The sequence below is a fragment of the Dicentrarchus labrax genome, unplaced genomic scaffold (assembly GCF_905237075.1).
Source record: "Dicentrarchus labrax unplaced genomic scaffold, dlabrax2021, whole genome shotgun sequence".
Lineage (NCBI taxonomy): Eukaryota > Metazoa > Chordata > Actinopteri > Moronidae > Dicentrarchus > Dicentrarchus labrax.
Window position 1 is genome coordinate 157,345 of NW_026136721.1, and position 27,833 is coordinate 185,177.

At 39.5% G+C, this 27,833-nt stretch overlaps 2 protein-coding genes across 15 annotated transcripts in view; one reads left to right on the forward strand and one right to left on the reverse strand.

The window, feature by feature from the left end:
* LOC127355190 (uncharacterized) overlaps positions 1-27,833 on the reverse strand; it is a 212,150-nt gene that overhangs the window by 156,453 nt on the left and 27,864 nt on the right. The gene's annotated exons all lie outside the window — the stretch shown is intronic.
* On the forward strand, positions 1,750-20,969 carry LOC127355201 (NACHT, LRR and PYD domains-containing protein 12-like). Of its 13 annotated transcripts, none has more exons than XM_051385836.1 (10): positions 1,752-2,025; positions 3,287-3,599; positions 4,755-6,558; positions 6,685-6,858; positions 8,969-9,142; positions 10,151-10,253; positions 14,159-14,232; positions 16,982-17,155; positions 18,452-18,625; positions 19,237-20,969. In XM_051385836.1, exons 2-10 carry the CDS (start codon positions 3,323-3,325, stop codon positions 19,247-19,249), a joined length of 2,967 nt encoding a protein of 988 aa, XP_051241796.1. In that variant the 5' UTR covers positions 1,752-2,025; positions 3,287-3,322; the 3' UTR covers positions 19,250-20,969. The 13 variants fall into 13 exon arrangements, with proteins under 13 accessions (XP_051241797.1, XP_051241800.1, XP_051241805.1 ...); XM_051385833.1 differs by having other exon boundaries at positions 1,753-2,025; positions 10,151-10,324; positions 14,056-14,232; XM_051385837.1 differs by lacking the exon at positions 10,151-10,253 and having other exon boundaries at positions 1,750-2,025; positions 14,056-14,232.

The following is a 27,833-nucleotide window of genomic DNA, read 5'->3' on the forward strand; positions in this document are numbered from 1 at the left end:
TTAATGAGTGGGTTTATTTACACTCTGACAGAAGCCAATTGAGTCTATTAATGAGATAAATGCGTTACTAAGGCTGTCATTGTTAACATCCACAGGAATATTAAAATCATCTACAATAATTACTTTATCTGAATTAAGGACTAAACTTGATAAAAACTCTGAGAATTCAGATATAAAATCAGAGTACGGTCCAGGAGCACGGTACACTATAACAAATAGAACTGGCTAACTGACTAACACATATTGTGGCAGCACACAGACAGGAATCAGCAATGTGATCCCTTTAATGTATAATGTTTGTCTTATCTTGTGACACATTTACATTAGTCAGTGGGGGGTTATATCAGGGCTCCTGTCAGTGGGGGGGTAAATCAGGCAGACAGTAGACAGAGTTGATGTGTTAGAAGCAGGAAAAATGGGCAGCGTGAGGATCTGAGCCACTTTGACAAGAACCACATTGTGATGGACGACTGGGTCAGAACATCTCCAAACCTGCAGCTCTTGTGAGGTGTTCCCGGTCTGCAGAGGTCAGTACCTATCAAGAGTGGTCCAAGGAAGGAACAGAACCAGAGACAGGATCATGGGTGGCTGAGGCTCATTGATGCAGGTGGGGAGTGAAGGCTGGCCCGTGTGGTCCGATCCAACAGACGAGCTACTGTAGCTCAAACTGCTGAAACAGTTAATGCTGGTTCTGATAGAAATTGGTCAGAACACACAGTACAGAGCAGTCTGTTGGTCTGGGTACATGGCTGTTTTATGTTTACCTTATATAGACTGTTGTCATTGTTTGCTATATGTATGCCTGTTTCTGTGCATGTACATTGAGAGCAACACAACACCGGAGTCAAATTCCTTGTATGTGTACGTATAATAAATAAAAGGGATTCTTCTTCTTCTGTTTTGCTGATGTAGTTGTAGTCACTTCATCTTCCCCTTCCAAGCATAAAGGAGAAACTACGAAAACATGAAGGTCCCTATCTACAGCCAGTGTTTGGTTTGTGCATTCTGGGTGATTATACACTAATGAAAACATACCTATGAATATTATATTAAATTTATAACAATAAATCCTCCTCAATGTGACACACAGGACCTTTAACAAACACAGAAAGATTACATCAACACAGACTCAGAGGGTGGAGGTGGAGAGGGGAGGGACTGAGATACCTGAGAGAAGAAGTATTTGGTGCCTTCAGCTCAGACTCATGTTATATTAGCAGAGCAGGAAGGTGGAAACAGGGTGAGTGTTCATACAACATTATTCTTGTTTTACTGTCAGAATCTGAGCCAGTTGTGTGTCTGTGAACTGCTGAGGAAAGTCAGAATGAACTCAACTGTTTGATTTATCTGTGGATACAAAGTCTGAGTAAAACCTTCTATTCATTATTTGTGTTGTACTCAGCTCTCAGGAGAGGCCATGGCTCACAAACACTCAGTAAAATGTGTGTAAAGAAAGAATTGATGGGGTTAGCAGCTCTGCTGATACACAAACATTACAACCTGTTGGATGTTAGTTCAGTAATTTAGACTCTGCTGCCACCTGCTGGTACAGCACCTCACTGCATCAAACACAAGCTTCACACTGATTTAAGAATTTCATTCAAGTGGACCTCAAACAGCCTGATTTTAGCCACTTTTACAGAATTGAGTGTGTTGAAATAGTTTTATAGATAAAATGATGACACTGCTACTGAAGTCCCTCCCTAGCTTCTTGTTTTTAGAGGAAACTGCACTCTGCTTCCTCTTTTATGTCCACTGTGAATATTTTCTAGTTTCTAGTCCTCTGTGACAGTAAACTGAATATTGACAGATTAATGGTTAATAAAATAATGAATCCACCGGTTGCGCATGCAGCTGTGCTCCACAGACACAGCAGCTGTTTGCTCTTTGTGCTTTAGAAGCGGCTGTCGGTGCGTCTCTGAGTAATCGACCTCTGCGGGCTGCAGCTCTTCCTTCCTGGTTGGACTCTGTGTACTGGAGCAGCGGTGCACTGAGATCAGTGAAGCTTCTTCTGTCCATCTGAAGGTTTGTAAGAGACATTTTTTAGATGGTGGTTCTGCTGGAGACCGGCTTTTAGCGAGGCCCCTGTAGTTGAGTAGAACCAGCAGAGAACTGTACTCAGACTTTGAGCCAGGGTATCCTATGACACTGTGTGTCACATACTAACAGAATTTATATTATCCGTATGACGTCAGATTGAGTCTGTAGAGCATTTCAACTGCACAGTGTGTGGATTTTGTGAATGTGAGAAATGTAAACTAGATTTACAGGAATTTCTGAGTATGCGCTGTGAGCGTTACTGGACATACTCAAAATGCATTGTGTCTCTTCAGACTGTCCAATAGCAGACGGTGAGCCAGATGGTTCTAGCGCTACACTGTGGCTGGTAGGAGGCATGGTTGGATAAACCATGAACTTGAAGCAGTAGCTACTCAGGACCCAGAATGTTAAGGTGCACTTAGGAGGAAAAACAGCTGAGCTCAAATATATATTGTACTATTGTGTAAATATTTCAGCTAACATTAACATATTTAATACTTTTTTACAGACTTTACTGTAAAATATTACATTGAGTGGAAGATTTTATAGAATAGAATCCACTTTATTCTCACATATACAATCATACCCAGAACAACGTGTAGTGAAATCTTTAACTCGTATTAGACGTATTGAGTGAATATAGTTCAGTTCTGCTGGTAAGGGCATACTCAATCATTCATTCACTACACAGTATGCAGTACATACTGACTGAGTATGTAATATGCAGTATGTTACTATGTGACACAGCTTTGGTCTGGTTCTTATTTCATGCACTGCAGGACAGGAAACAGAGCTGACTGTGGAACATTGGATGCTTTCTCAAGTTAACATCTACAACTGTTGTCTTATCCACATTTTAATGTGTTCACCTTAAAGCTTTGGTTTCATTATGATTTTATCTTTCTGGTGTTGTTTGGTGTTGTTGCTGCCAGCGCAGATAGAAACAACAGCAGTTCCTTTATTCCAGAACTAAAAGTTGGTGGAACGTAAGACTTCAGCTGTTTATTTTTGTGTTTTTCTGAAAGAATGAAGGGATCTAACAGTTCATTAGCATCCTTAATATTTACAGTTTCCATGTGGTGGTGCTTTAACTCAAAGATGGCTGTCTTTAATCATCCCAGCAGCAGCAGGAGGAACTCTAACTGGACTCTGCACACAAATACTGCAAACTAACACAGCTCCTGTGTCGGCCAATCAGAACCTCCTGTTGTTGCTCTGATACATTTGTGTAACTCTTTTCCTTCAGGTTGCCAACACTGCCTGATTTTAACAGAGAGCCACGATGACAGCAGAGGACCTTTTGAACACTCTAGAGGATTTAATAGATGAGGAATTCAAGAACTTCAAATGGTATCTGAAGCAGCCCGACATCCTGGAAGGCTACAAACCCATCAAAGAATCTAAGCTGGAAGAGGCGAAAGAAAGACGGGACACAGTGGACCTGATGGTGAACACCTTTGATGTTGATGGAGCTCTGAAGGTGACCAAGAAGGTTTTACAGAAGATAAACAGGAACGATCTGGTGCAGAGTCTGCCAGACACCAGCTCAGGACCAGAAGGTCAGTCACACTTTATTTATTTGTATTTCAGGTAAAAAGAGTATGTTAACACTGACAACATGATCCTTGTAAAGGAACAGTGTCTCCAAGTACAGATTGTATTTACCAAAGAGTAAAACTGGAGGCCTGATCTGGTTATTATGAGAGAAGGTTTAAGTTATCAACCATTGCTATTTGAGAGGACAGAGGCATGATGGAGCCACCTGATTCCATTCTCTTTTATTTACTCCTTGGTTTAAAACACCGGGAGATATTAATGTCCCTGAGTAACCTGGATGGTTTTATGCTCATGTGTCCCCATGTGTTGTGTTCGTGAGACCCAATGATAATCAGCAGGGCTACATACTGACACTCCCACACAGACACACACACCAGAGAGTATCTCAGGATACAGCCCCAGCAGGCAGAAGCCCCCGTCCCTTCACCAATGCCACTGCTGGTTTTAAGAGTCCTCTTTGTCCCACCTTAGAAGATATAGTTCAACATTTGGTTCCTGCTATGTGATTCTAGCAGCTTATTTCACTTTCTACCATCTAACCTCACACAGCTTATCTGTTAGAGAAGGCACTATTCAGGGGAAAGAATATGGTGGAGCTACTTTTAGACTAATGAACTTATAATTTCCATTTAATTGACTGTGAAGTTAGTCACCAACATCTCTAATGGCTGTTAAAGCTCCAGGGGTCTCTGTGTTTCCAGCGTGAACATGGAGAGTCTAACATCAGACGTTCATGGCTGGTCCGCTTATCTCTGACTACCAGGTCATTGAGCAGTGGTCAGTCTGTCACACTCTGGTCGGTGTCTCTTTACCTCTCGTTACACAGCACATCGCCATGAGGCCACACCTATTTACAGTGGTTGTCCTGTGCAGTTCTCTGCTACATCTTTTAAATGCTGGGAGGGAGCGAGCTAGCAGAATTTGGGTGTGCAATTACATTTTTAAGGTCATGTTATAACCAGGAATTATTGTATATGCAGCGAGGAAATACAGTTGATAAATAGTGCAGAAACCCTCAGCATGTATAGAATCAGAGGAAGCACCCTTCTCTGTTAACAAAAGTATGTTCAGGCTGATAAAGTCAATAAAAAGATGAGACAGGATCACCCAGACACACTGACTGCCAAACCTGATGATTTTTGTTTGTGTTCATTCAGGAAGTCATTCTGGAGTTTGTCAGCAAAAACTTAAATCTAACCTGAAGAAGAGGTTCCAGTGTGTGTTTGAGGGGATTGCTAAAGCAGGAAACCAAGCCCTTCTGAACCAGATCTATACAGAGATCTACATCACAGAGGGAGGGACTGCAGAGGTCAATGATGAACATGAGGTCAGACAGATTGAAACAGCATCCTGGAAACCAGACAGACCAGAAACAACAATCAGACAAGAAGACCTCTTTAAACCCTCACCTGGAAGAGATGAACCAATCAGAACAGTGATGACAAAGGGAGTGGCTGGCATTGGGAAAACAGTCTTAACACAGAAGTTCACTCTGGACTGGGCTGAAGACAAAGCCAACCAGGACATAGAGTTCACATTTCCATTCACTTTCAGAGAGCTGAATTTGTTGAAAAAGCCAAAGTACAGCTTGGTGGAACTTGTTCATCACTTCTTTAGTGAAACCAAAGAAGCAGGAATCTGCAGGTTTGAAGAGTTCCAGGTTGTGTTTATCTTTGACGGTCTGGATGAGTATCGACTTCCTCTGGACTTCAACAACACTGAGATCCTGACTGATGTTACAGAGTCCACCTCAGTGGATGTTCTGCTGACAAACCTCATCAGGGGGAAACTGCTTCCCTCTGCTCGCCTCTGGATAACCTCACGACCTGCAGCAGCCAATCAGATCCCTCCTGAGTGTGTTGACATGGTGACAGAGGTCAGAGGGTTCACTGACCCACAGAAGGAGGAGTACTTCAGGAAGAGATTTACAGATGAGGAACAGGCCAACAGAATCATCTCCCACATCAAGACCTCACGAAGCCTTCACATCATGTGCCACATCCCAGTCTTCTGCTGGATCACTGCTACAGTTCTGGAGAAAGTGTTAAAGACCAGAGAGAGAGGAGAGCTGCCCAAGACCCTGACTGAGATGTTCATCCACTTCCTGGTGGTTCAGTCCAAACGGAAGAATGTCAAGTTTGATAGAGGAAGTGAGACAGATCCACACTGGAGTCCAGAGAACAGGAAGATGATTAAGTCTCTGGGAGAACTGGCTTTTGAGCAGCTGCAGAAAGGCAACCTGATCTTCTATCAATCAGACCTGACAGAGTGTGGCATCGATGTCAGAGCAGCCTCAGTGTACTCAGGAGTGTTCACACAGATCTTTAAAGAGGAGAGTGGACTGTACCAGGACAAGGTCTTCTGCTTCGTCCATCTGAGTGTTCAGGAGTTTCTGGCTGCTCTTCATGTCCATCTGACATTCATCAACTCTGGAGTCAATCTGCTGGCAAAACAACTAACAACATCCCTGAAGTCTAAATTATTTAAACACAAACAGAATCTGAAACATCTCCACCAGAGTGCTGTGGACAAGGCCTTACAGAGTCCAAATGGACACCTGGACTTGTTCCTCCGCTTCCTCCTGGGTCTTTCACTGGAGACCAATCAGAATCTCCTACGAGGCCTGCTGACACAGATAGGAAGTAGCTCACAGACCAATCAGGAAACAGTCCAGTACATCAAGAAGAAGATCAGTAAGAATCTCTCTGCAGAGAGAAGCATCAATCTGTTCCACTGTCTGAATGAACTGAATGATCATTCTCTAGTGGAGGAGATCCAACAGTCCCTGAGTTCAGGACGTCTCTCCACAGATAAACTGTCTCCTGCTCAGTGGTCAGCTCTGGGCTTCATCTTACTGTCATCAGGAAAAGATCTGGATGTGTTTGACCTGAAGAAATATTCTGGTTCAGAGGAGGCTCTTCTGAGGCTGCTGCCAGTGGTCAAAGCCTCCAACAAAGCTCTGTAAGTACAGAAATAGTTGGATTTCTGTATTATTACTTAAATACCCTGCTGTCTGTTTTATTTGTTATTGTATTAATATCACAAATGTTATTCTGTTATTCTTTATTCTGATTATTGTCTCTCCAGACTGAATGGCTGTAACCTCTCCAAGAGAAGTTGTGAAGCTCTGTCCTCAGTTCTCAGCTCCCAGTTCTCTAGTGTGAGAGAACTGGACCTGAGTGTCAACAACCTGAGGGATTCAGGACTGAAACTGGTATCTGCTGGACTGGAGAGTCCACACTGTAAACTTGAAACAATCAAGTTAGTTTGTCTTCATTCATTTGAAATATGTATCTAAACTATCATCTCCTTGCAGGGTAAACAGTTTCTCTCATGTCAGAATTTCGGAATCATGAAATTTGGTCATCATTTCAGATTTCATAAGCTGCTTTTCAGCCATTAAGTTTAAGGTACTTTTGAACCAAAAGAACTAAAGTTAAGAACTAAACTAGAGTCTAAAAGGTCCTGCATCAGAAGAACCTCACAGAACAGGCTAATTAGACCCACGATGGATTAAAAAACGAAACAGTTTTCACTCTCAGAAAAACAACACTGGATCATCCTGTTGTTCCTGATATTTAGGGCCGTCCCAGACTAATGATGTTCCGAGTTGACAAGTAGTCGTTAGTTAACGTCAGTAATTGACTGCTCATCGAATGTTTATGATATAACTTTAATTATCTAAATATATATACATAACAGCGGCCACTTAAATGCTAACAAATAAAGCTGTAATGATTGCGAATCAGAACAATCAGCAAGGAGACCGAACATTTAGTTCATTTATTACAACCCAGTGTAACATCACACAGTCTGGTTGATCAACACATAATAAATAACTAGAAGAATAAATAACTTCCAACTTCACTCTAACAAATCCTGTAGGACTTATCGATACAATGGATGATGGATAACATTAACAGTTACTGACTTATTAACTGGCTACAAACTCGCTGCCTTCACTCCTTTCCTCCTCTTCGTCCTCCTCCTGAACGCCAATGGTGTCGGAGGCTGTTTTCGGTCCCGGTGTCAGCTCAGCTCTGTTTCCTCACTCTAGCAAAGCTATTGCCCCCCTCCCCGGCAGTCCAAAGCTCGCAGTGTAAACAAACCTCCCCAGGTACTTTGAGCTAGTGTCAGCAGCTCAGTTAGCAGTTAGCACATGCTGCAGTGCCGCTTTACAAGAGAAAAGGTTAGAGCTACAACAGTCGTCCTGGTGCTAATATCTGACTAATGAAAAGTGCGTCAACTGAGACTCTTCTCATAACAGTTTACTCAACTATTAGGGGAACGATACTGATATTTATGGTTTTGTGACTCTGATGTTTGATGCAATTAATAAATAAAGAGAAGAAATTCAGTTCAGTTTTATTTGTACAAAAGTTATCTCAGTTGCACAACAACAGCAACAGTAGCAACAACTATACTAACAGAAATGACTGATGATCAAGATGATGATGATGATGATGATGACAGCCATATATGGGGGACAATGGACAATAATAATAGTAATAATAATAATACCATCAGTAGTTTTGTCAGGAGGCTCCACCAGGATCGATAAGAACCTGCGAGACGAGAAAGCACAAGAACTCCGGGGAAGAAGTGAAGTTAGTAACATGCATTAATGGAACATAAAAAGCTTGTTCTTTGTTCTCCAGATGTAACAAACATGTTTGATTGGTAAAGACTCCAACAAATTTCACATAATCATGATTTTAATATCACTCGTCCTGATATTGATACTGCAGTACTTCCTGTATACTGTACTGTGCACTTAAGTTCCAGAAGTGCTTGTTCACTGTTAACCCTTATGCCTTGCAAGGGACATTTTTCTCTTTTTAACTTTTACTTGTGCAATCAATCTGGGCGTGTTAATGCTCTGGCAAGGTTGTTGTTTTTTTTTTATTTAAAACCAAACCCTATATTAGGTATATATTGATGTAAATAGGCTTTAAAACTCAATTCATCATACTTAAACACCAAATTTGACCCCAGGGCCGTTGCAGCATAAAATAATGCATCCTACTGTATCAAGGCCATTATTTTCTCCAGTTGTACCATTTTCCACCAGATTGAGCAACTGTATAGGGTTTGCCCTGTGGGGAATATGCATGTAATTTTCCTAGTTTCCACTAGGGACACTATTGCCTATATTATTAAGCACTGAAGCAGATCTATTCATCAGAAATGCTCTTTTTCACTCTTTGTATTTTACAGTTTGCAACTTGCATCCTGATGGGTTCAGGTGTTTGGTTATTTTCTAAACTTGTACATTGTAAACCTTCCTCAGCTCTGAACAGATGATTAAACACTGAATGATTTCAAGCAGGAACATTGTCTTCTAAACTCACATCTTTTATTCTTTATTCAGATTGTTGGGCTGCAGTTTGTCAGAGATCAGCTGTGATTATCTGGTCTCAGCTCTGAAGTCCAACCCCTCCCATCTGAGAGAGCTGGAGCTGACTAACAACAATCTGCAGGATTCAGGAGTGAAGCTGCTGTGTGGTTTTCTGGAGAGTCCACACTGTAGACTGGAGACTCTGAGGTCAGTTCACTGACTCTCTGTTACTGTTGTAGATCTGATATCTTTCATTAACAATTGAGCCTAATTTATGTTCATACATAACCTACATCCATAAAGTTGTACATTTCCTTTTGTTCATATTTTCATGTTTGTTGATCTAAATTTAGTCTGCAGTCACAAAGACTTGTGTTTCTTATAGAAACTGTAGAAAATGTCCGCTGTTAGATTTTGAAGTGAATTAATGTTTATCATTGTTGGTAAATGGTCACATCTGGATACAGAAGATCCTCTGAACTAATATTTGTTTACATTGATCAACTTTACTGAAGGAGAAATATTTCTTTGCTTTCTGTTCATTTCAATGTGTTTCAACAAATAATGTCTGATCATTGATATTGATCATTCACACACACACACACACACACACACACAGGGTTGTGGCGGCCCACCACGGTCTAATTTCCTCCATCATAGTTTCATAATGAACTGAAACTATTTTAACATTTCTCTCTAACATTGTGTTTTCCTCCATTGCTTTAGCAAAGTGTCTCTCACTCAGTAAAAGTATCTGTGATGGATAAACTAGTGACAATCTGCCCTCGCTCTGCCCCTCCTGTACAGTCTACTGACAGTCACCCTGCAGAGACACAGAGACAGACGCTCTCTGTACAGATACAGTCTTTATTTTAACCAGTGCGGACCAGATAAAGCAACAGTGAACAGCAGTGAACGCATCAGCTGGTGCCGATGTCATTGGTTACCACATTGGTTTCCATCGTTTTGATTGGCTACGTCATTAACAACGAGCCTCCCCCACACGCGACTCACCTGCTGATGTCAAAACAGACTGCAGGTGGAAAAAAGTAAAAAAAAAAAGACAAAAGTCAACACAATGACAAAGTCACTCTACTCATTTTAGAGAAAAGCTCATTGATTAGGACATAGTAATGTTGATCTCCACATTTAAAACCTGAACACATCTGATTGGATTATAAATGATTTTATCTTCATCTTTTATTCTTTATTCAGATTGAGTGTCTGCAGTTTGTCAGAGATCAGCTGTGATTATCTGGTCTCAGCTCTGAAGTCCAACCCCTCCCATCTGAGAGAGCTGGACCTGAGTTACAACAACCTGCAGGATTCAGGAGTGAAGCTGCTGTGTGGTTTTCTGGAGAGTCCACACTGTAGACTTGAGACTCTGGGGTCAGTTAACCATTTTTTTCCTTCTGTTCTGAGATTAATATGATGTGAAAGTTGTGGTGACAGTAAAGTGCAGACATAAGGCTGATATTATACTGATCCACACTTAGTATCTTAATGCTAAAGTCTGTTTTCTTCTTCAGTGGTTTAGTCCATGGACTGTGGCAGAGCAATGTTGAGCTCGACATTTAAAACCTGAATATAAGAAGAAGAATCTACACTGGATAATTCAATCTTTATTTCAGTTCAATTCAATTCTGTCTCTCTTTCTCTGTCTCTCTGTCCCCCTTTCCTGTCTATCTTCAGTTGTATCTATCAAATAAAGGCAATAAAAGGCCAAAAAAATAACTAGCCGAAAGCTAGGACAGACCCTTTGGCCCTAGGTGGGTGGTCATCTGCCTCGACCAGTTGGGGTGAGAGAGAGAGAGAGGGACAGAGAGAGAGAGAGACAGACAGACAGACAAACAGGTGCACAGCAACAACAGTAGCAACAGCTACACTAATAGTAGTGACTGATGATGATGAACATGAAGAAGATGATGACGACGACAGCAACGACGATGGGGGACAATGAGCAGTGACGATAGTAATAATAGTAACTGTATTGATAATAATAATAACAATAATATCAGTAATATTAACAATGGCAGTCAAGCAGGACCATGGCAGGAGGCTCCACCAGGATCCATGAGAACCTGCAAGACGAGAAAGCACAAGAACTCCAGGGAAGAAGTGAAGTTAGTAACATGCATTAATGGAACATGAATGAGTGCAGAAAGAGAGAGGAAGAGAGGAGCTCAGTGCATCATGGGAAATCCCCAGATAGTCTAGGCCTATAGCAGCATAACTAAGGGATGGTTCAGGACTCACCTGATCCAGCCCTAACTATAAGCTTTATCAAAGAGGAATGTCTTAAGCCTACTCTTGAATGTGGTGAGGGTGTCTGCCTCCCAAACCACAACTGGAAGCTGGTTCCACAGGAGAGGAGCTTGGTAACTGAAGGCTCTGGCTCCTGTTCTACTATTAGAGACTATAGGAACCACAAGTAGCCCAGCATTCAGAGAACGTAGTGTTCTAGTGGGGTAATAGGGTACTATGAGCTCTTTAAGATATGAAGGGGCCTGACCATGAAGAGCTTTATAGGTGAGGAGGAGAATTTTAAATTCTATTCTACATTTTACAGGAGGCCAGTGCAGAGTAGCTAGTACAGGAGAGATGTGATCTCTTTTTCTAGTTCCTGTCAGTACTCGTGCTGCAGCGTTCTGAATTAATTGGAGCGTTTTAATGGACTTATTGGGGCAACCTGATAATAAAGAGTTGCAGTAATCCAGCCTTGAAGTAACAAATGCATGGATTAGTTTTTCTGCATCTGTCTGTGATAGGATGTGTCTAATTTTTGTAATATTACGTAAATGAAAGAAGGCAGTCCTGGAGGTTTGCTTTATGTGGGAATTAAATGACAAATCTTGATCAAGGATAACTCCAAGATTCCTGACAGTGGTGCTAGAGGCCAAGGAAATGCCATCTAGAGTAACTTTATCTTTAGACAGTGAGTCTCTAAGGTTTTTGGGGCCAATTAAAAGAATTTAGTTTTTTTCTGAGTTTAACATCAGAAAATTCCAGCTCATCCAGGATTTTATGTCCTTAAGACATGTTTGTAATTTAGATAATTGATTAATTTCATCGGGCTTGATCAATAGATATAACTGCGTATCATCTGCATAACTGTGAAAGTTAATGGAGTGATTCCTAATAATATTGCCTAAAGTAAGCATATATACATTAAATACTATTGGTCCAAGTACAGAACCTTGTGGAACTCCATGACTAACTGTAGTATTTATGGAAGATTCCATTCCATATTCATCGTTAACATGTACAAACTGAGAACGATCTGATAAATATGACTTAAACCAGCTTAGTGCAGTTCCTTTCATGCTAATTTGATGCTCAAGTCTCTGTAAAAGAATACCATGGTCAGTGGTGTCAAATGCAGCACTAAGATCTAATAATACAAGTACAGAGTCAAGTCCATTGTCAGAAGCAGTCAGAAGGTCATTATTAACTTTAACCAGAGCTGTCTCTGTGCTGTGATGAACTCTAAATCCTGACTGAAAATCCTCAAATAAACTATTGTTATGTAGAAAGTCACACAACTCTTTGGCGACTACTTTCTCCAGAATCTTAGAGAGGAAGGGGAGGTTAGCAATCGGTCTATAGTTGGCTAAAACCCCTGGGTCAATAGTGGGCTTTTTAAGAAGGGGTTTAATTACAGCTACTTTAAAGGAATGTGGTACATATCCTGATAATAAAGAAAGATTAATCATATCCAGTAAAGGAGTGCCAATTAAGGGTACAACTTCTTTAAGCAGCCTAGTTGGGATCAGGTCGTTGAATAAATTATTGAAGTTAACAGTCTAAATATATATCTGATTTTACATTAGTTAAAGTTCCTGAACTTGGAGCCAGTGATAACTGTTGATGGCAGTTGGTGATTCATTTTTTCTCTAATAGTAATAATTTTATTATAGAAGAAGCTCATGAAGTCATTGCTACTTAAGTTTATGGGGATATGTGGCTCAATAGAGCTGTGACTCTCTGTCAGCCTGGCTACAGTGCTGAAGAGGAACCTAGGGTTATTCTTATTTTCTTCTATCAGTGCTGAGTAATAGGCTCCTCTGGCATTACGGAGGGCCTTTCTATAGGTTTTAAGATTATCTTGCCAAATTGAGAGATATTCTGATAATTTTGAAAAGTGCCATTTCCTTTCAGATTATCTTGTTTTTTGCTTCAATTGGCGAGTTTGGTGGTTGTACCAAGGTGCTAGTCTCCTATGTTTTAAAAATGTCCTTTTTATAGGGGCGATAGAGTCTAATGTTGTTCGTAGTGAGCCTGCAGCACTATTAACAAGATTATCAATTTCAGAGGGACTAAAGTTGTTATAGGACTTGAATTAAACATTGATGGAATCTCCTCCTTAAATTTAGCTCCAGCACTGCCAGATAGGTAAGAAGTTTTGGCTAATGGCTTATAATCTAATAATATGAATTCAAAAGCTATTAAATAATGGTCAGATAGGAAAGGATTATGTGGGAAGACTATTAAATGTTTAATATCAATGCCATATGATAGAACAAGGTCCAGAGTGTGATTAAAACAATGAGTTGGTTTATTTACACTCTGACAGAAGCCAATTGAGTCTATTAATGAGATAAATGCATTACTAATGCTGTCATTGTTAACATCCACATGTTAAAAAAACCCACAATAATTACTTTATGTGATTTAAGGACTAAACTTGATAAAAACTCTGAGAATTCAGATATAAAATCGGAGTACGGTCCAGGAGCGTGGTACACTATAACAAATAGAATTGGCTGCAGTGTTTAGTTCAGTTCAGTTTGTGTTATATTCCCCATCATGTGTTTTAAAAGAAATGATGACAGTAAATGAATAAACCAATAATCTCTATTTCAACTATCAGACAATAACAAATAGAAACAATGACAAAACGAGCCTCCTCCACACTCGACTCACCTGCTGATGTAAAAACAGAATAGCAGGTGGAAAAAAGTGACAAAGACAAAAGTGAACACAATGACAAAGTCACTCTACTCATTTTAGAGAAAATCTCATTGATTAGGACATAGTAATGTTGATCTCCACATTTAAAACCTGAACACATCCGATTGGATTAGAAATGATTTTATCTTCATATTTTATTCTTTATTCAGATTGAAGTCCTGCAGATTGTCAGAGATCAGCTGTGATTATCTGGTCTCAGCTCTGAAGTCCAACCCCTCCCATCTGAGAGAGCTGAGGCTGAGTAACAACAACAAGCTGCAGGATTCAGGAGTGAAGCTGCTGTGTGGTTTTCTGGAGAGTCCACACTGTAGACTGGAGACTCTGAGGTCAGACACTATTTGTTCCTTCTGTGCTGAGATTAATCTGATGTGAAAGTTGTGCTGACAGTAAAGTGCAGACACAAGGCTGATATTATACTGATCCACACTGAGTATCTTAATGCTAAAGTCTTTTTTCTTCTTCAGTGGTTTAGTCCATTGACTGTAGCAGAGCAATGTTGAGCTCCACATTTAAAACCTGAATATAACAAGAAGAATCTACACTGAATCACTCTTTATTTCCATTTTATATTCCCCATCATGTGTTTTAAAAGAAATGATGACAATAAATACAATGAATAAATCAATAATCTCTATTTCAACTATCAGACAATAACAAATAGATTAATTTTTTTGCTTTTTCCAACATTTGTTTGTTGTTTGTTCACATTTCCCCAAAATTCATCCTTGTTTAAATAATATTTTATTTACTGTGTTACATCAAACTGAATCCACATACAAACAACATATTGGAAGACAAAACATGAGACAATGACAACATAAACAATAACAGGGTCAGTATGGGCTATATAGTATATAGTGTCTGTAAGGTATGGACAGGAAGAATAACATAATATGTATATATATATATATATATATATATATATATATATATATATATATATATAAGTATATACTGTATGTACCTATAGTGTTAATATTATAATGCCAATAATTGTATCATGTATTCAGTAAATAACTACAGAAGTAAAGTGGAAATAATATATATATAATAATATGGTCATATAGTAATTGAATAATATGAATTAATAATATTATTGTTGTTGTTGTTATTGTTATTGTTATTATTATTATTTATTCATTCATTCATTCATTCATCTTCATCCGCTCATCCGGGGTCGGGTCGCGGGGGTAGCAAGTTCAGCAGAGAACCCCAAACTACCCTTTCCCTGCCCACATCGGCCAACTCTGACTGGGGGATCCCAACACCCAGAGCCTTAAGCATTTCTGGACGAATCTCGTCAATCCCTGGGGCTTTGCCACTGTGGAGTTGTTTGACTACCTCAGTGACTTCCCGCAGAGAAATTGATGTAGATCCCCCATCACACTCCAGCCCTGCCTCTATCACAGAGGGTGGGTTTATTGGTCTAGTTGGGTTCAGGAGTTCCCCAAAGTGTTCCTTCCACCGCCCAATTACCTCCTCAGTTGAGGTCAGCAGTGTCCCATCCCCGCTGTACACAGCTTGAATGGTTCCCCGCTTCCCCCTCCTGAGGTGTCGGACGGTTTTCCAGAAGCGCCTGGGTGCTGTCTGAAAGTCCTTCTCCATGACTTCTCCGAACTCCTCCCACACCCACTGTTTTGCTTCCCTCACAGCTGCGGCTGCAGCCCTTCGGGCCTGCCAGTACCCTGCAACTGCCTCGGGAGTCCCCCGGGATAACATATCCCGGAAGGCCTCCTTCTTCAGTCGGACGGCTTCCCTGACCACCACCGAGGGTGGTGTTCGAGGGTTGCCGCCCCTTGATGCACCCAAGACCTTAAGACCACAGCTCACAGCCGCAGCTTCAGCAATAGAAGCTTTGAACATCAACCACTCCCGTTCGATGTCCTCCGCCTCTACAGGAATGTAGGAGAAGCTCCGCCGGAGGTGGGAGTTGAAAGTCTCTCGGACAGGGGCCTCCTCCAGACGTTCCCAGTTCACCCGTACTACACGTTTGGGTTTACCAGGTCTGTCCAGTGGCTTCCCCCGCCACCTAACCCAACTCACCACCAGGTCTCTTTGCATCTTCCATGCTTTTCCATAGTGGTCTGTGAACCATTCTTAGTCTGGCCCCTCACCTGAGACCACTTTGCCTTGGGAGACCCTACCAGGAGCATGTTGACAACACAGCTCTCAGGTTCATAGAAGCACCCAAACCTCTTCACCGTGATAAGGTGATGGTTCCCGGAGAGGATTATTATTATTATTATTATTATTATTATTATTTATATATGTAGCAGATCTCGCTACAACCGTGAGTCCTGGCAGCACACAAACTCTCTAACCAGATAGTTGGTTCACGTAAGTGCTATCTGTTGTGCCAACACCAACAACACACAATCGGTTCTGTTACTCCGTGGCTCTCGCTCTCAGTAGCCACACGGCCCCAGGTCCAGCACATTACTGCAAGATAAAGGTAGAGTGATTAGGCAACGATTAGCAGATGAGGCAATCAACTCACCTGGTGCTACTCACACAAGCCCTTCCCGCACATCTCTCTCCTGGAGCTAAGTGCAAACCACACCCACCTCCACAATACATTATTGTTATTATCAATATCATTACTATTATAATAATAATTATTATTTATTATTGTTATTATTATAATTTATTTCTACCATTATTATTTTATATTATGATCATCATCCTTATTATTATTATGTATTAATATTAACATTATTATTATTATTTTTTTTAGTATTAGCAGTATTATTATTATATTTATCATTTTTATTATTATTATTATTATGAGCTGGTGCTGTTGTCATTGGTTACCACGTTGGTTTCCATCGTTTTGATTAGCTTCGTCATTAACAACGAGCCTCCTCCACACGCGGCTCACCTGCTGATGTAAAAACAGAATTGTAGGTGGAAAAAAGTGACAAAGACAAAAGTCAACACAATGACAAAGTCACTCTACTAATTTTAGAGAAAAGCTCATTGATTAGGACATAGTAATGTTGATCTCCACATTTAAAACCTGAACACATCTGATTGGATTAGAAATTATTTTATCTTCATCTTTTGTTCTTTATTCAGATTGAGGTACTGCAGTTTGTCAGAGATCAGCTGTGATTATCTGGTCTCAGCTCTGAAGTCCAACCCCTCCCATCTGCGAGCGCTGGACCTGAGTGTCAACAATCTGCAGGATTCAGGAGTGAAGCTGCTGTGTGGTTTTCTGGAGAGTCCACACTGTAGACTGGAGACTCTGAGGTCAGACACCATTTTTTCCTTCTGTGCTGAGATTAATATGATGTTAAGTTGTGCTGACAGTAACATGCAGACAGGTTGATATTTATGAGGTAAAATCTCCTTCAGATTTGATGACAGTAAAAAAAGATGAAATGGTTGAAAATAAGTTTTTAAAGTTTGAACTCAGATTTTATAACAGAAAAAAAAGGATTTAAACATTTGAAAATAACATTTGTATGTCACACTTATAGTTCACAGTTACAATGTTGGCAGTTTGAGTTGGTGAGTGAGTTCAGTTTTATTTATTTAGAAAGTCTGATTAAGATCAGGATCTGTTGTACAACACAGAGCTGAGAACAAATTACAGACGTACAACATCACAACAACAGTTCAGTCACACAAAGCGTTCATCTCTCACACATTAAACCAAACATTATGAATATCAACCAGAAAACTGTCTAGTATTTACAACATTGATTGAAGCTGTCGTCTGTATTCACACATACAAGTCTGGTGATGAACACATGAAATCCCAGCATGCACTGGTGGAACAACAGGTTTAAATCTCAGAAAAGAGATTGTTAAATATTTGAAAACAGTTTGTTGGATAATGTTTATTTTAATGTAACGTAATCTCTAATCTAATAATAATACAATTTAAAAATGTAATGTTAAAACATACTTAATAATTCCAAAACTTTATTCTAAACTTTAAAATCTCAGTTTTGAAGGATTTTATGCTGATTAACACTGAGCTTGTTGAGCTTCATATTTCAAACATATTTAATAAAACATTAATAATTCAACACTGGTTGATTCTCTTCATCATTTCATTTCCACCTTTCTCTCATGATCCTCTGAATATAAACAGAAACATATTTTCTTCTCTGTCGGACAATAAACATATCAGCTTGTACCAAACCTTTCTGATGATATGTGACTTACACTCAAGATGACAGCATTTTATCTTTAATAGTGGAACCTTCAATCACTTTCTGTGGGTTTTTCTTTGTGTTTGGCTGCACAACATGAGTTTGTATAGATGGAGCCACTGGTGGAGCTGGCAGAGGTTAAGAGCTGAAGTCACTACGTCTTTATTGAAGCAGCAGCATGTTGTCATTAATATTAACGAGAGCTCTTTTTCACTCTTTGTATTTTACAGTTTTCAACCTGCTGTTGGGTTCAGGTGTTTGGAGTTTCCATTTTCTAAACTTGTACATTCTAAACCTTCTTCAGCTCTGAACAGATTATTAAACACTGAATGATTTCAAGCAGGAACATTGTCTTCTAAACTCACATCTTTTATTCTTTATTCAGATTATGGGCCTGCAGGTTGTCAGAGATCAGCTGTGATTATCTGGTCTCGGCTCTGAAGTCCAACCCCTCCCATCTGAGAGAGCTGGACCTGAGTAACAACTACCTGCAGGATTCAGGAGTGAAGCTGCTGTCTGATCTTGTGAAGAGTCCACACTGTAGACTGGAGTCTCTGAGGTCAGTAGAGGGTTAGAGTCAGTCCATGCTGGTTTCAGCAGTATTGTACTAAACACAGATCCAGTATTTCTTTACTCAGTGAAGCTGTGAGAGGATAATGGGGACAGACAGACAGACAGACAGACAGACAGACAGACAGACAGACAATCATTTTGTTCTGTCCAAATAGTTTGAATATTTACACATCTGTCCTGTAAGATTTCAGATGCAACATTCAAATGTGACTGGGACTGTGGTTTTTATCAGCTTTGAACCCTAACAGCAGTAAATGCATCATTCCAGTGGGCAGTGATTGTCTCTCTGTTTCTGCAGTAATGATGCGTTCAGGGACTCTCGGCACTTTATTTCCACTGTGTACTTCAGTGAAATCCGCAGAGTCAACAGACTTGATGTCCAAAGTGTCTGCAGGTCTGTGAGCTTCAGCTCAGTGTGTTCACTCCAATACGTTAACATGAGAGCTGAAAGGAAGCAGGCTACGCTACACAGCCGCTCCACTGCTGGTCTGAACTGGACTGAAGTCCCTGCTGCTCTTTATACTGGATGTGCTGATGGAGGGAGTCTCTGTAAACGCTGATTGATCTCTGCTGTCCTCTGTCTCCTTCTCTCCTCAGCTGGAAGTGGTGATCTCAGTCAGAGTGTGAGTGGTGAGGAAGGAGGTTGTGTTGGAGGATCAGCTGTGTCCTGATGATCCAGAGAGGTTGAAGCAGCAGCATCAGCTCTGACTGGGCCATGTTACTGGGAGGTAGAGTGGAGAGGAGAGCTTCATCCAGCAGTGACTGACAGAGGAATCACAACCAGTGGAGATGACTCTCAGTGCTGCAGTCTGAACTGCTCTGAGATCAGCTCCACTGTCAGACACAATGTCAAGTCCACCATCATCCCTGTGTGTTCCTCTGGATGTGACAGAGTATCATCAGTGTATCTGGACTGCTCTGCTGCTGCTCTGTCCTTCTACACAGTCTCTGCAGACACACTGAGACTCCTCCTCTCCTAAACTTATCCTGTGTCCTATCTCAGACTTATATCTTAAGAAACTCTAACTTGAGCTATACCTGGCACTCGCCCTGTTATGCGTCCAAGTTCAGGAACTTTAATTAATGTAAAATCAGATATATACTTAGACTGTTTTTCTGCTATCGATCTTCATCAGTTAACTTCAATAATTTCTACATCGAAGCCATCAACCTGTCTGTTGGACCCGATCCCAACTAGGCTGCTTTTAACCAACTATAGACCGATTTCTAACCTCCCATTCCTCTCTAAGATTCTGGAGAAAGTAGTCGGCAATCAGTTGTGTAACTTTCTACATAACAATAGTTTATTTAAGGATTTTCAGTCAGGATTTAGAGTTCATCACAGCACAGAGACAGCACTGGTTAAAGTTAATAACAACCTTTTAATTGCTTTCGACAATGGCCTTGTCTCTGTACTATTGTTAGATCTTAGTGCTGCATTTGACACCACTGACCATGATATTCTTTTACAGAGACTTGAGCATCAAATTGGCATTAAAGGAACCAACTATAGACTAATTTCTAACCTCCCCTTCCTCTCTAAAATTGTAGTGTATAGAATTGGTCCAGGTACAGAACCTTGTGGAACTCCATGACTAACTTTAGTGTTTATGGAGGATTCATCGTTAAGGTGTACAAACGAGAACGATCTGATAAGTCTCTTCTGAGTTTGACTTAAACCAGCGAAGTGCGGTTCCTTTAATGCCAATTTGATGCTCAAGTCTCTGTGTTCGGTAAACATGAGCACATTTCCCCCATTTTAGCCTCACTCCACTGGCTGCCTATTCAATTTAGGATCCATTTTAAAATTCTTTTATTTGCTTTTAAATCCCTGAATGGTCTTGCCCCGTCCTACCTCTCTGAGCTTCTACACCCCTATATACCCGTCCGCTCTCTCAGGTCAGATGATCAGCTGCTCCTGAGTGTGCCTTAAACTAAGCGGAAGCTCAGAGGGACCGTGCCTTTGCTGTGTCTGCTCCTAAATTATGGAATGATCTGCCTCTGCACGTTAAACAGGCCTCTTCTCTGTCTGTTTTTAAAACCAGTCTTAAAACCTCTTCTCTGTGGCCTTTGGCACCTAGTAAGATGTCGACTTCATTTACTTGACTTAATTTCTTATTTTGATTGCTTTTTATTGCGTGGCTATTATTTTTACTCATGTTTTATGTTTTTTCATTTTATTGTTGTATTTTATATGTAATTTTGCGCCTCATGTGAGCTGTTATGTCTTTTATTTATGATGTCTTATTTATTCTCCTGTACAGCACTTTGGTCAACTTTGGTTGTTTTAAAGTGCTTAACAAATAAAGTTGGATTGGATTGGATGGATATTCTTAGTATCAGAAAAGTCATATTTGCTTATTAAGCAGCACTTAATCATTCATTATTAGCTATTAAACGTTATAAATGGGAGCTCCAACAGTGGTGGAAAGATAGTACATTTACTCGAGTATTTAGGTACTTGTACTTTACTGGAGTATTTTGAGTTACAAACACATGAAGGCTTCAATAATATCAAAAGAATTCTTCTGAAAAGAAGAACCTGCATATTGAGTGCTTTTAAACACTTTTGGACTTTTAGTAACATTTTGAACGCAGCACTTCACCAACTGCACTGATGTTCCTGTTGTCCTGTGTAGGCTGTATAAAGGAGACAGACGGATCGGTCAAACAACGAGTTCACACTGACTATAAATGTCTGAATGTCTAAATATCAACACAATATACGACAATACAGCCAACATTGTGACTGTTGTAATATTCTTTATTTGAACTTCTTATTGTACATATTTAATGTAAAAAGACATTTAGATTCAGTCAGGCAGAAGATACTGAGACTGTACTTACTGCGCTTTGTATTACATAAACAGATTTAAAGGTAGACCGAGTGCAGGATCTGCTGTTTACGGGGCAGAGGTCAAATAATTGCTCATGATTTTAAAGCCATGAGAATCCATATTTAATGAGCACATAACTGCTGTTCTACATCAAACACATTTGGACAGTCTGAAGCTATTATTCTGTAGTTACTGCGGTCGGTCTCTGGGGGGCAGCACAGTGCAATCTTCTGCCTCAGTTTCACTGACTATATCTGACACACCTTCTGGAAACCTGGGTTAGTTTAAATGAAACACATTTAACTTCTGTAACGTTTAATCTTTTCCTGCTTTAATAAAAGTGAAAAGTGTCATTATAACAAACTGATTTTTCATTATTTTAAATATACAAAACTGTAACTATAGTAACTGCTGCACCATCTGCTGCCTCTTAATACTGAAGGATTAACATTTAATCACAGACACACACAGTCATTTATGTGTCTGACCCTTTGGTCTTCACGACAATTCCTCAATTGAATTGAACTAGACATCACACAAGATCACGTGACTTCTGCATCGCCATTTGAACCAAGCTGTGGTAGATGAATGTTTTAGATGTAGATAATGTTCCATACCATTCATTCAACAGGGGACCCCTGTCATTCTATGAACTTAATGCAGCCTATGTGCCTTTCACTGTATGCAAACTCTCAGTTCCTCATCCTGCGCCATTTGACAACCCTCTAATATGCCTTCTATATTCATCAATTAATGTACAACTTCATTGTAAATATTGGGGGAAAACAAATGATAGTTCAATGCAGGTAAAGACTCCAGTCCAACCCAAACCATCTGGACTATAATAGGGTAAATGAAGGTACATTTTCACCAATGACTACAGTAGCTGCCTGGGGTCTAACAGTGCGCTCTGTTGGGTTAATCTATCCTCTAGCTCAATTGTCCCTTAGATATGTCCAAAATAAGTCATATATGTTGCTTCACTTACATATTGTGTGTCATGATAGGTTGTCATGTTTTCACAATACACTCCACATTTCAAAAAACTACAATGACAACATTATTGGTGCCACTTTAATAAAAAATAAAAACATCACTACAGATTATATTATGTTTAGTTTAGATTATTACTTTCTCCTAAGAATTTTGCTTATGTCTTTTTTATTCACCCTTGCTGGAGTGTGAATGTCGTTCTATGCTATCTAAGTGGGAATAGCATAGAACGACCAGCCAACAGTGGACTCCTGTCATACAATACAGTTCAAGTGGGGACTTTTTTATGTACTGAGAATTAACAGACAATTATTGAGAAGAATTGCAAACTGAGCTTGTTTATTGGAAAACTGATTGACATCCAGTGCTTGTGAAAAGTGGTCAGTATGTTGGGATTTTGGGACTGAGCCACTTTAAAGGGCTAATCAAACAAGTTTATTAATTAAAACTAAAAAGAAACGATCTTACTACTTTATTACTCATTTTTTCCTGTTTAATTTTTAACTTTTATTCTTCTTATTTTTCTTTATTTTGATTACTGTAATCTGTGTCTCATCCGAACAGCCACAACATGACAGTCAACGTATGATCCAAAACCTGCCCAAGATTAGGAAATGTTTGTTATTAAGGGCAAAAACAAAATAAAATAGAATCTAATAACAATAAGGATAAATGGACCACTCTGTTTATTTCACCATTCCACACACATCATAAAAAGAATACAAATTCCCTTAAGAAATTTTAATTAGTGCACTATTGTAATAATTTATCATTTCTGTAATCAAAGCCTATATAAATTGATTTTGTTGCTAGCACTGTATGCCTTAATATTAGTGCATGCGACCAAGTTACTTCTTAATTGCAGGTAAATCATTATTTATTCTCAAAAAAAGTGGCCATGATTATTTTTGTAATGTATTTTTGTAATAATTGTATCACAGATAAAGGTTTAAATATTGAAAACATTACAGAAAGAAAGTCTTTGCAGTAAACAAACACTTATTGAAGGTAAAAGAAGGGGTAGAGGCAGTTCCACTGCAGTATATGGAGGTCCCCTCTTTGATAGGTAGACATCACCAATGGAAAAACGTCCCCTCTTGGCAATTTCTTTAAAAAAAATTTAAAAAATACATTTGAAGTAATATTCTGCTAAAAGACCTTACAAGAAAAGGTTCTATGCTATTTTGGGTTATTTTAAATAACCAGAAACATCAATCCCCTGTTGGATAGGTTAGTCTGACAGTCCCCTGTTAGCAATGTAGAATTTTGATAAAAATAAGATGATAAAATGTTCCTTTACTGATCCCCCATGGAAGAAATTCACGTTTGACACAGCAGCACAGGGGAAAGGTAGTGCAAACAGTAAAGAGTAAAAACACATTAAAATTATAATAAAGCTATAATAGATGATATAGAAGCTATAATGAGAATATATACACTATGTGAAGTATATTTGTATATATTTTATGACATTGTGTAACTGTACATTGCAATTGTTACATGGTAAGTTTGTACTAAAAGAGTTGTGCATAGCAGGTTAAAGTTAAAGTTAATCGGCAGAGGTGGGAGGTACTTATATTAGAAATGTATGACATTTTAAAAGTAGAAAGAAGAAGAAGAAAGAACAAAGTGCATGTGATTGCAGCATCTGTTGCTGCCACCACTTAAAGGCACTGCTTCTGAAAGACTTCCAGCAACAAGTGTTCATGATTTTCTACTGAAGATACCACCCAAAATCTGTCATAAGTGTATGTGCATGAATACTGTGTTGAAGAGATATGGCAGGTTTTTAATGAGGGCCACAGGGTGGAGCTACTTTTGATAGAATTGTATGAAATGTTAAAACAAGCGTGCAATGTGGCTTTATGTATAACATTCCTAAATTTGGGAATGCAATACAATTCAGCACTGAGGAATTTCTGCTGTATCTAGAGCACTGACCTCTGATCTGTATATAGAACAGACTTCTGTCCTGCGTAACTAGGTATTATTGTCAAATGAACTCAATCAAATCATTGAAGATATAGGTAATATTTGCCTTGCATCTACAGCACTGACCTCTGTAACAGTCCTGACCACTGTAACTTCGTTATTATGTCAAATTGATTCATTTAAAACTGTAATAACTGTCTCTAAAAAAAATTCAAATTACTGGACTTCACTGAAACATACGAAATAAAGTGAATATTAATATAAATATGGTTACTACTATATTAATGAAATAGACCACAATTTCCTTGTTGTTATTTTTTTTTCTTTTTACAAAAAAGCAAGGGCATAATTTCCAGCAAGCTAGATTTGGAAATACAGTTGTAACGCAGGAAACTGCAGTGAAGTAAAAGTTGAAACTGAGGTGAGAGTGAAACTGATCAGTCTGATACAGGATTTCAGCCACAGTTAAAGTCTGTGTTAAACAATTAGACCTCTGCAATGAAGTTGGTGAGTGAAATTGAATTTAGTATTTCACTTAGAAATGTCAAAAAAAGCCAGTAAAAGTTCGGTTTAAGTATTTTAATAATATATTTTTATTTTAACAACAGATCAAATTATATTAGAGTGAAAGTTGTTCATAGTGACAAACAGATTTCAGCAGACTCTGAAGTTCTTTAGTTCAGTTCAGTTCATCTGTTAGGATGTAGAAAAAGTATAGTATAGTGAGTACAGATAAATTGCTCCAATTAACAGATGCCAAAAATAGAACTGGTTTGGGTTCAGAATATCTGAAAGAATAATAAAAAAGACAGGACAAATCCAGGTGGAGGTTCCAGGTGGAGGAGGAGGTTGAGTGTGGAGCAGAAGGAGTGGAGGAGTCTCAGTGTGTCTGCAGAGACTGTGTAGAAGGACAGAGCAGCAGCAGAGCAGTCCAGATACACTGATGATACTCTGTCACATCCAGAGGAACACACAGGGATGATGGTGGACTTGACATTGTGTCTGACAGTGGAGCTGATCTCAGAGCAGTTCAGACTGCAGCACTGAGAGTCATCTCCACTGGTTGTGATTCCTCTGTCAGTCACTGCTGGATGAAGCTCTCCTCTCCACTCTACCTCCCAGTAACATGGCCCAGTCAGAGCTGATGCTGCTGCTTCAACCTCTCTGGATCATCAGGACACAGCTGATCCTCCAACACAACCTCCTTCCTCACCACTCACACTCTGACAGAGATCACTTACATCTGATGAGAGAAGAAGACAGACAACAGAAGTCATAAATCAGTGTTTACAGAGACTCCCTCCATCAGCACATCCAGTATAAAGAGCAGCAGGGACTTCAGTCCAGTTCAGACCAGCAGTGTAGCAGCTGTGTAGCTTAGCTTAGCTGTGTAACTTAGCTTCAGAACTATAATATATATATATATATATATATATAGAGAGAGAGAGAGAGAGAGAGAGAGAGAGAGAACAAAAGGGCTATGGAAAGAAGGTAAGAGTAATACAAGATATAAACATACAAGAAACTAATTACGTAAGGGACAATGCCTGACGAGGTGTTCATTATCAGGAATTAACAGCCTCTGTGAAGTCCATTAATTCCTGATTATGGACACCTCGATTATGGTCACTTGCCAAAGACTTGCTATCATTTTATATTTTCAAGTGTTTTTCAATTTTTTTTACAAGCCAAAACTCAATTTCCCTGGTAAATCCTACTAAAGGTGTCCCACATCAGGAATTAATGGACACCCAGTAGCTAATCAGAATTGACCCAAAACATTGTATAATAATCAATAAACATTAATTATTAGCCACGTGTGACAAGGCTGCTACAAATCTTGCCACCAGTACACAGCAGTCCTCTGTTCACTGAGGGAAGCAGTCACTGAGAAGGTCCAAGGTTTACAGGAAATACTGGAATATGAACTGTAATATAACTGTGTGTGTTGTGTATATGACCTGGCTCTTTGGCCATAAAAAATAGGAGACACACCATAAACAAATAACATCCTGTGGAGAGAACAATCAAGAACACATGCTTCTACACACTTTAGTTAAAAATATGGTGCATCTCTCAAAACTAGAAACCAGCAAAACTGTTGCGAACAAAACACACAGACAAACGCAACAAAATGTCCTAGTCTACAAACTTCCTAACAACCAAATGGACGAGCTCCCAATTTGCTATCATCTTGGACGAGCCCCCAATTAATTATGACCCGGCTGTCCACAACAAAGAGGCGAGAAACCACTATAAAGTTCTAACAAAATATATTTTACTGAACCACATTGAACTAAATTAAGTAAATTAAAGTGCCATTTGAGGATAATTAAGGCGTAGTGTGAATGTCAGTTCCATGACTGTGTACGAATGAAGGATGTGTGTAGATGTTGCAAAAGGTGCAAAACAAGGCATAAAGATAAACTTGGATACAAAACCAAATAAATTTGTGCCCATAGGAAGATGGGAGGAAGAGCTAGGCTCGGTGGACAGAGGCAATGAGACTTCAATAACCTGGGCCCTCAGGTGTTCCAGATTACCTTAAAGATGCAGCGAGACGGGTGAATCACACAGCACACAAGTTGATACAACAGAGGTCGTCACAATACAGTTATAGTACAATAATCCTGAAATCAGCATGGACTGACTCAAACCAACTACTGACCTCAGAGTCTCCAGTCTACAGTGTGGACTCTTCACAAGATCAGACAGCAGCTTCACGCCTGAATCCTGCAGCTTGTTCCCTTTTAGCCTCAGATCTCTCAGATGGGAGGGGTTGGACTTCAGAGCTGAGACCAGATAATCACAGCTCATCTCTGACAAACTGCACCAACTCAATCTGAATAAAGAATAAAAGATGTAAGTTTAGAAGACAATGTTCCTGATTGAAATCATTCAGTATTTAATAATCTGTTCAGAGCTGAAGAAGGTTTAGAATGTAACTTAAAACCACTTAAAACCACTGTCCCTCAACAAGTCGGTTGATAAATACTGTACAGAAAACACAGATTCTTAAACCAAATAGAAGTGTATAAAGTTAGAGAAATACATTTTCCACACTGTAAGTCATAACAGGATCTTGAGATTCCCAAGCCAAACCCGAAGGATAGAATATGGGGAATTTGAATATCTGCAGCCTTGTTATAAGAGTCATCAAATAAAACATCTACATGTCAATTGTAATTTGGACTTTTTGTGTTAAATTTGGCTCCATACTAACTCTCCACCTGTTGCTGTCACTATTTAAGGATACAAGGTTATTTGTTTGTCGAAATGGTCTCTTTAAGCAAGTTATAGGAGGAATAAGGAAATGTATTTTTGACAGCAACGTCATTATATTAGGTGATTTTAGTCTGGCTCAAGGAGACCCTAATCAGAGCCCTGCTGGTGATGAAGGGCTGTAGTATATCTCTAATGTTAGCAGGTGCC